Genomic DNA, 9968 nt, shown 5'->3' on the forward strand with positions numbered 1-9968 from the left:
GAAATGCCATGGGCTTTGTGATCTTGAGTCTTCATACCTGCAATTTCACTCTTAGTATAACATGTATTGAAGCTGAGACTGTTGAAGCTAAGAACACAACTGAAACCGCTTGAATAGTACTCTAGCACATGGAATGAACTATCTTACATGTTTATTAGTAGAGGAAGGGTTCTGTAGTCACTGTACAGTCACATCAGTTATGCACACACCTTTTTAAACTGCCCGAAGAGGTCAGGCAGTACAATTAAAAATCCCCATAAAAGAACTAGCCAAAAAAACAAACCACAGAAAACTATTTTACCCTAACCTGTGTCTCCTAATCCCGTGTCTCTGAGTAGGTGCATTATTCCAATAAAGCATCCTTTTTGGCTGGATGAAACAATCTATTTAACAAGTGTACTCCTCTATTTCTCTCCACATAAAAGGTTCTTTCTTTGCTCTCAAAAAATACATCATGATGGGATGAGTTCTTAGTTTATATCTAATCTTCACACCAGGGTTTTTCATGTATCTCTCATTCTCCCATATGTACTGGTTATAGCTGTTATATAAAATATTGCTCTAATGAGATCAGTTAAGAATTAAATATACTGTGAGTTTTATAACTGAAAGTGCAATACGTCCATCTCTTATATTTGAGAGCCATGTGTTCTTGTAGGACAATTCTTCTGTTCTGATACATACATTTTCTTTAGCAGGATGTCAGACAATGGCTAATATCATGGAGTAAATGCTCACTAGGTCAAAATCCCTAACTGTCTATTAAGTTTCATGTATGAAGGCTGCTTCAGGTACTGAAACTGTTTGCAAATCTTAGGTTTAATTCTACTTATTTACTTTATCCATAACAGAATATGTACTGGTTTGGAAGGTGCAGAGTAAGAAAAAAAGATTTCAATAATTACAGGGATGAGTAAGCTATCGAAAGTGCCAACTGCACAAGGAAAATAAGTTGCTCTGACCAGAAATGAAAGAAATATTGTAAGTAAGGACTGTGGATAATTCTTATATTTGGGAAATGGACAAATTATGACTACTTGATAGTGATTGTATATTGGGACTTCGTTGTCCTTAACAGTTTTTCATTTCAATCCCACTATTAAATATTACAAGTAACAATAGCTCCTCTGATAGCAGGATCATTTGCATTCTCCTAAATTCAAATCAGGCAAAGTCACCAGATTGAAGTTTTAAAAAAAGAAGAAAGACATTTAAAAGACTGTCCAAACCTTTGCAGTCTCTGTGGAGTGCTCCTGTTACCCACTTTTTAAATTACCAGATTTACCAAACACGAGTGAGAAGGTGTACATTGTTTTGTGGGAGAATAATGAATTCTAAGTGTTAAGAAAAAAACCCAGTGCATAACTCACAGTGAAAGACAGGTAATTCCTGCCAGTCCTAACAGATATAGAGATACATAAATAAAGAAAGAGTGAATTTAAATAAGAGAAGTGAATAAAACAGGTTTTGTTATAGGGTCTCACCAAATCAATGAAGTGGGGGAAATGGAATTCTTTTGAGCTTTTTGCAAGTATGGCTGTTCTGTAAACCATACTGCCAAGTATGCATGGAAATACTTGTGTGAATGTGAATTGTCCCTCACTTTTAATAAGAGAATTTTAAAAAATGTACATTTATGGACCTTCTGGTGCTAACAGTAGAGTTGATCAACTTCTTTCTTCACAAAGCAATTTTAATAAAATGCTCCTTGAGTTAGAGACAACAAAAGACTAGGCTTTCTTCAATAACAGCAAACCATTAATACCTATAGAGTTCATGACTGAGAAGTTCTTGTAAGGTAGAAAAATGGTTCAGACTTCCTTGCATTGTGGAGATACATGATGGAATCATATAGAAAGCATATTAAGAAAGACCCTTTTATCCCCCTTTTGTCCTCTTCCATCCAATCTTTGGAGGGACCACAAACTGAACTATCTATCCAGCTCTTGAAGTCTATTCAACAGACACTGTCATTGCATGCAGCGTGAAATCATATCTAGAACTGCCTCTCAGACCCCATCATGAATGGGTTTCTCTGTATGTATAGATAAATGTAGGAAGAAATGGTCTTAATTTAACGCAAGTAAAAACTTCAGTACTATTAATGAAAGCTATAAGCATCTTCATTTACACACTATTTATCTACAATGTAAATCTTAAGATGTAAAACACTCAACAGATTGATAAACATAATTTTCAGTTCTTAATTTCAAAGCTTTACACTGTTTTCTTTGCCCACTTTGACCTGCTGGGGAGCTTCTTTGGAGTGTAGATACTTTTGCTGATTTTTTTGATTTATGATGTAATTTTACTTAAGAAGAACTTATGAGATCTGAAAATCAGATCTTAAACTGGTCATAGTAGTTAAAGAATTTTGCTGATGACAACAAAAACACTGTGCTAAGAGTGGAAGTTTGAATGACTCCTGAGTGCCCTGGGACTAAGTATCTAGCAAGAGGTACCTTACTGGAAGGTTTTTTCTATAGTTCCCTGTAAGATGGTAGGACTTTCCACAGAATGACTGTGGTGAAATAGCTAATCTAATTGTGTAATCAATCTGTCTCACCAAGAAATTTTCCTGAAGTAGAGACAACTATTGCCACAATCTCACTGTCCTATACACTCCTAATGACCCCAGTCAAGTATCAGAAGTTTTGGAACTTGATTTTATGGTATGGAAAATTATGAAGAGGCTTCAGTTCAAATTGACTTGTCCAATGGAAGTTGGTCCAGATGACAACAGTACTACCTGGCTTTGTTTGAGGTAGTCTTGGGGAGCAAACAATACCTTATGCACAGTTTGTGCAGGCTTACTTCTTAGTTCCATTTCCAGATGAGGATGAGCAGCTCTTTCAGGAAGCTTCACTGTCAGACTCATCAGGGCTTTCTGACTGAAATCCATGCTGGTGTAGTCACTCAAGAGTGGTACTGTAAGGGAAATTATACCTTCTTCACTTGTAACTGCTTCTACAGGGATTTCTTCATGCCTCTGGCTTATGTCTATTTTATTGCTAGGTTTTTCTGACTGGCAGGTGTCACACGTGCTGTCTTCTCCACCCTCTGTAAAGAGGCCAGTCTTCAGAGGAGCCTTTGACTCATGCTCTATAACAAAAAGACTGGTGGTGTCATTGTCTGACAGGGCCTGAAGCAGTGAACTTGAAACAGGTTTCCAGTTAGTCTGTGAGACAAAGCAAGGAGAAAGATTAATATGCTAATTAATCTACTTCATCTCATCTTTCTTTTCAGAAACATGAAGGAAAATACTTATTTCCCTAATTTAGAGGACCATCTTCTCCTCTCCAATAGCATTTAAGCAAAGTTTTTCTTGCTTTTATATGTACTTGAGATCAAATATGTTAGTGATAAAATGTAAGCCTCATGATGTGCTGTTCCGAGACCCACAGCTTTCAAAAAGTTTAACAAACATGTTACTATAAAAAGGCAGCAGCTTGAAAAGCGACCAGACAAGATTAAACTGTCAACTGCTGCAAGCAGTTTGTTGTTAAACTTAATGCCATGTTATGATCTAAGTATACCTAGGGTAACAAGTTTTTTGCAAATTCTGGATGATTAAATGGAAAATGGTAATACCAAACATCCTTATTTTCCACTTAGATTGTTGTCCTAGGTTTGCCTTCTTTTGCTATAATATTTTTTAAATTATGGGCAGCCTGGTATAGCTATTAGCTTTTATTTATTTATATATTTCCTTTCTCCCCTACTTTTCCACCCCAAATTGCTTGAAACAACCTACAAATCAAATAAATGTACAAAATATAGCCAGATTTGCTCCTTGCTTTTTTTTCGCAGTGTCCATTTGGGAATACCTTTCTCCACAGTTCATTAAGTGTTCAGAATACCAAATTACATCTAGACAATGTATGTGGTATCCTCTTTATTGTACTGTCTCCTCATATAGTACTTTTTTCTCTTTCCCCAAACTGTTATCTGATATCTGTTATTTCTGCACCTGCCATGTTATCAACATGTTATCAATATTTCTCTACCAAGTGTGGCTAATACAGACTTTATTTTCTTTGACAGTTGCCTTGCTGCTGCAGGAACAGTTAAATGCATTTTAAATTAATATATATTTAAAAAATATTTTATATAAAAGTAGCACTGTGGTTCATAAAACCTATTTGTCCTTTCTATAACATGCAGCCTCAATGTATTTCATTTGCAATTCTTCACAACGGCAAATTATTCTTTGAACCTATTAGATTATTTTGGATGGTGGTTCTTACTCCTTTCTTGCTGAATTTCTATGCTGCAATTCAGCTCCACCTAAGCTCGTTATTACATCAAAACAGCTTCTGCTCTTACATTTTCTTTAGGGCAGGAATTATGCAAATGCTGACTATGGTAGGTTTCTTTTTTTTTCCTTTGAGAAGTCTAACTTCAAACAAATATTGAATTTGCAGATTGCTGATTTTCTAAATGCTTGATAGATAAGATACAAGAGGATTAGGTGGAGTTATTTTTACTGGAGTGGTCAGTACGGGTATCTGAATGCCAGCACTGAGAAACAGAAGTTGTTGGGTGCTCATAAGAACAATTTCTTCAACTGAACAAAATGGTGAAACGGCAATTTTTGAACAGCACCACTTCTGAAACTCTTTTGTTCTGCATTACCTGGCTTTGGAAAAATACTATTTCATACTAGCTCTGAGCTCTCTGTTTTTTAATCTACATTTAAGTGAAAGAAAGGAAGGAAACAAGTGAGGAATTCCTGATCTGGAATATGAAAGCCCATACTTGCTCTGTAGTAGGAAGCAATCCTGATGTTCAGCAAAACCTTTGATTATCAGCAGACTATCAGGGCCTTCTGAAATTTTGTTTCTGATTACTTCATTCTGTGTGCCAGTTTTGGCCAGTGTCTGGCTTGTAGATACCTACTAGCTCATGCCTGAAATTGGACTGGATAGAAGACTGCTTTGTTAAAGCTCACAAGTTGGCTTGTGAAACGAGATTTACAAGTGCCAAATTAAGTTCAGTTCTGTCAGAAAAAGAGATTTAAAAAGGAAAACAGTACAAGTTCCTGCTCCAAAAACATAATGGTAGGTGGTCTGAGACTTAAGAGACAAACCTAGTTTTTCTAAAAGAAAGACTTTTAGTATCAGATGTCAGCAAAACTGGAGGAGAAACTTGTTTAAAAGGGGAAAGGTAAGAAGGGGAAGATGCAAATAAATCCACTAATAGGCAAACATGAATAATGTGATCTCCAACAGCTCCTTCTAACAGCTGTAATTTCTTCTAACAGTTGATTTCTGGGCACTTCTTTAGTGCTGAAATTCAGGTATACTTATCAAAACATATGGGAAAGCTGTGGGCAAGATTCGAGCGTGCTGCTCAGACAGCTACCATCCAGAGCCTTTGGGTTGCTCTGGAGGCAAGTAGAGATGGGGAGAAGAGCAGACTTTCAGAAAACACCATGTACGTTATCTCTGTCGTGACACTTCTGTGGAAGTAGGCCACAATTCTTTACTTTGTACTTTGAGTAACTTGTACTTTATAATCAGTTCCACCTCATGAAAACTGACTGAATAAAAAATATTTTCTCTCTTTAGACTCCATCTACCCCTACTCAGGTTTGATTTGTTCTTTTGAGAACCATACCTTTGAAAATGCTCTATAATGTACTCAAACAAGTCCTGGACCTTTATTAAATTAAAAATTTAAAAATTAAAAATGTAGGCCTCTGCCTAAACAACCTTCCCTCATCCTGTATTTTGAATATTACTCTGTCTTCCCAACTGTTGATATTAGATGTTTTCTAGGGTGAAGTGTGAAAGGACTAATAACTAGCATTACTAGTTATTCAGTAGGAAAGATCAGTAGGATCAGTAGGAAAGACCTCCCATGCGTTTTTTTTCACACCATCAGAAGAGTACTTGCCATTTCTTGGAGTGCACTGCTGTTTCTTGGGCTTGGTACACTGGGCCAGCATGATATTTTCAGTCTGTAAAGAAATATTCTAAGTTTATTGTCAGATTAAATGACTGGGATTTCCTATGCATTTAAATTAACTACCACTTATATTTGTATTTTTTACAACTACCACATATTCGTATTTTTGTGACCATGAAAACAAGGCATTTACAGAGACTTTTAAGCAGAATGCTAATTAAAAGCTGAAGACCAAACTTGGTAGTCTACACTGAAATGCTGAGTTAGTGATTATTAGCATCTTTGTTTAATGACAAAGGAACTGTGACAGGTGCTGGTAATGTTGTCTCTTTCTATACATTTAATAATTGTATAATCTTAATTTGTTATAATTTCCACAAAGCCTCCATCTTCCTTAAGGGCTTTGGGACACATAGAAGGAAGTTTGTTTGAGTAAGTATTTGCTCCTGGGCTTTTACTTAGAAGTTTGCTTTGATTCAAATAAAGAGCAAGCTACTGCTGCACTCAGCTCCTGTGAAATGGCACTAGTGACCTGCAAGAGACTCTACAGGGGACAACACAGCTCCTTCTCTTTCCTGATTGTTTTGAGTTTAGCTTTTTCTGGAAGCTATTACATGCAGTATCTCATCTCCATAAGAAAAAAAAAAAGCCTCAACACAGCTGTGAGAGAGGCTGAGAGTTTAAGTAGACCATAACTCTGCCTTAGTGTTGACTTCAGTGTTTTCCTGTTTGGAAGTTAAATCTAAACTCCATTAGAGTACTTTCTCTTTGTTTAAGCCGTGGTTTGAGGTGAAGACTGAGGCTGTTGAGTTCCTCAATCTTCTTGCTGACTCCCGTGAAGATGGGTGTTTGGCTGTCTGTTGAGTCTTTCCTTACAAATAAACAGGCAAATGAGGGAATCTCTGAGACACTTTATCTCAGTTCAAGGTGTTCAATACTACTGCAGATTTACAAATTTAATTGCTATTTTGTAGTGCTACCTATATGTAGGGCTCCTGTGTGCTGCTTGATTGTTATGTGGGGTTTTTTTCCTGTTCTTTCCTATTGGTCCTAGGCAATGAAGTGTAATCTTATGTTTAACACAACGAACTTTACTCTAGGTCAAAACTTTTGTGTAGGTCTCAAGAAGTTCTTGTCCAAAATGCTGGATCAGATACATAGCAACCCAAAGTACAGTCTGAAAAGGTGAGAGCACAGGAGACTTAATGTGGAGTGCAGTGTCTGTTTCCCGGTGGCAAGGACAGGAGTTTAAGCTAAAGCAGGCTATGTCATGCTGTATAGCTTTGAAGCCCCAGGTTGTACCATCTGTCTTTTAGCAGCCGTACTTTCAGTTTCTGAGGCTGCTGCTTTGTAAAAAGGAAACAAAGGGAGGGTAGTGTTCTAGGATATCAAAATAGTAATATGAGTGGTTGCATGCAATTCAGTTTGTCAGAAAGTCAATATTAGAACCCGTTACTATGCATGTCATTTTCTTTTAGTTGTAGTGTATACCTACGCCTGTCTGGCATGGGCGACCCTACCGAAGGCATGTACCATCGCCAGCGCAGGATGAGCTCATTAGCCTTCTGGCAGTCATCCTAGGAGAAGGACAACTCTAACGCCAAACCCAGGCAGATGGTACTCACTTAGCCCTGCAGGGCCATCCATCTAAGAGAAGGTCACTCTCATTAAACCTAAGTCCTGAGGACCTCACTGTCACTGTCCAAGCTTGCTCGGCCCTGGCAGATGAACCTCAGGATTAAAGGGTGGGTTCAGTTCCACGCATACTGCATCTCACCTAAAAATCCATTGCACAGGCTTGAAGGCTTTACCCACATGTAAAAAGTCCTCTAGCGACAGGAAAGGGTTGAAACAGCAGGTGAAAGGTGCACTGGAAGCCGCAGACCCAACCCTGCATGCAGGCGGTTCAGGATATTGGTAATTTGAGACTGACCAGAGATGACAGTCTCTTGGGGCAGCACCCTGAACGACCAAGCCATATTGATCATCATAACTGGTCTACTCTGGCCTCCAACTGGGAGGTCTGGAGACACACCATCCATAACGCTGCTGCTTCCTTTGAGAACACACACAGGATCACTCTCAAGGAGAAAAGACAATGCAGAAAGAATCTTGTCTTGCAGAGTATACCACCTAAGGAGTCTTTCTGCTGTGCCTTTTGCAATCGGATATGTCTATCTCATGCTGGCCTCATAAGCCACCAGCATGCTTGCAATAAATGTGGATAGAGCCTTCCTAAATCATCGTTCACGAAGCCTAGCCATGAAAAAAAAGTGTATGCCCCAGATATTGTACCTCAAATTAATTTCTGGGAGAAAGACTTTATTATTGCAGAAATAATTTATCCTAAAAGAAGTGGACCTTATCCACATCTTAAAGGCCTCCTTGTTATTCTCTCTTCTTCCTACTCATCCATATATTACTCCTTCTCATTATATGCTTATGTGCATAATTTATACAGTTAATATCCAAATATGTTTGCAAGAAACTTCTTAGATGGCTGCTAGAATTTACTTTTGTATTTCCATAGAATTGACAGGATTATCAGTTGGGAATGAAAGAGGATAATAATCAAATGCATGTTTTTTCAATATATATAGTATATTCTGCATTGTGAGAAATGATCCTGGCTCTTTTTGATGGTGTTTAAGATAGAAAATAATCAGATAACTGTATTAAAAGGAAAAAAATTATAGATTTTTTACAAATTATTTTAATCAGTTGATGGTGGTTTTTAATTGCTCTGACTGTGAAATGAGTGTGGCAGCTTTTGTGCTGTGTGCTTTTTGAATTGTGTTGCTTTTAATGACAAAAAAGGCCCAGTGCTATGAAATTCAGAATTAAGCAAAACAAGAGTGCTGCTAAAAACTTCAGTCAATATTCCCTTCTTACCTTTGAAGCACCAAAGAACAAGTGAGAGGTGCAAAAACCAGAACGAATATAATGCTGAAGAAAAGGCCAACCACAAAACCTTCAAATCCTTTATCTGATGAGAAACAGAAAGCTTGAATTAAACTTGAGTTGTCAAGTACAGAAAGGCCATATTACCTCCATGGGAGAAATATTTCAAACAGAAGTCAGGGTAAACTTTACACATGTTCTTGAATTCCTGTAAGTAAAATCTTGTAAAAACTAGACCTGACATTCTGGGGTAGAGTGTGACGCTTTCAGGTTTGTATTTTTAAGATATCTAGGTACCATGGAGTTACAGAACGCTTGGGATTGAAAGGGACCTCTGAATATCATCTAGTCCAACTCCCTGCTACAGCAGGTTCACCTAGAGCAGGTTGCACACAATTACAGCCAGGCAGGTTTTGAATATCTCCTGGGAAGGAGACTCCCCAGCCTCTCTGGGCAGCCCATTCCAGTGCTCTGTCACCCTCATGATAAAGAAGTTCTTCCTTATGATCCTGTGGAAATTCAGTTTTTCAGTTTTTGCCTATTGCCCCTTGTTTAGTTGCTGGGCGTCACTGAAAATAGTCCAGCCCCATCCTCTTGACACTTGCTATTAAGATATTTGTATACATTTAAGGTCTTCTTAAATTATACATTAAAGATCCCCTCTCTGTTGTCTCTTCTCCAGAATAAAGGATCAGCTCCCTTGACCTGCTGGAAATGCTCTTCGTAATGCACCCCAGGACACCATTTGCCTTCCTGGCCATAAGGCCCCACTGCCACCTCATGGGCAGCTTGTTTTCCACAAGGGCCCCCTTGTCCTCCTCCACAGAGCTGTTTCCCAGCAGGTCAGCCCCAGCCTGTGCTGCTGCAGGGGGATATTCCTCTCCAGGTGCAGGATTGTTGAATTTCAGGCAGTTCTTCTCTGCCCATCTCTCCAACCTCCTAGGCTTTTACTTAGAAGTTTGCTTTGATTCAAATAAAGAGCAAGCTACTGCTGCACTCAGCTCCTGTGAAATGGCACTAGTGACCTGCAAGAGACTCTACAGGGGACAACACAGCTCCTTCTCTTTCCTGATTGTTTTGAGTTTAGCTTTTTCTGGAAGCTATTACATACAGTATCTCATCTCCATAAGAAAAAAAAAAAGCCTCAACACAGCTGT

At 38.3% G+C, this 9968-nt stretch overlaps 1 protein-coding gene across 1 annotated transcript in view; it reads right to left on the minus strand.

Annotated features, from left to right (window-relative positions):
- Positions 1-2241: 2241 nt before the first annotated feature.
- LOC113943348 (leukemia inhibitory factor receptor-like) overlaps positions 2242-9968 on the minus strand; it is a 28520-nt gene continuing 20793 nt past the window's right edge. Inside the window, exons 13-15 of the mRNA XM_027634997.1 lie at positions 8803-8896; positions 5899-5962; positions 2242-3178 (exon numbers count right to left, since the gene is read on the minus strand). Of these exons, the coding sequence (XP_027490798.1) occupies positions 2696-3178; positions 5899-5962; positions 8803-8896 (641 nt within the window). The 3' untranslated portion in view covers positions 2242-2695. The remainder of the gene's footprint in view (positions 3179-5898; positions 5963-8802; positions 8897-9968) is intronic.

Source organism: Corapipo altera, unplaced genomic scaffold, assembly GCF_003945725.1.
Source record: "Corapipo altera isolate COAL_440 unplaced genomic scaffold, ASM394572v1 61411, whole genome shotgun sequence".
Classification (NCBI taxonomy): domain Eukaryota; kingdom Metazoa; phylum Chordata; class Aves; order Passeriformes; family Pipridae; genus Corapipo; species Corapipo altera.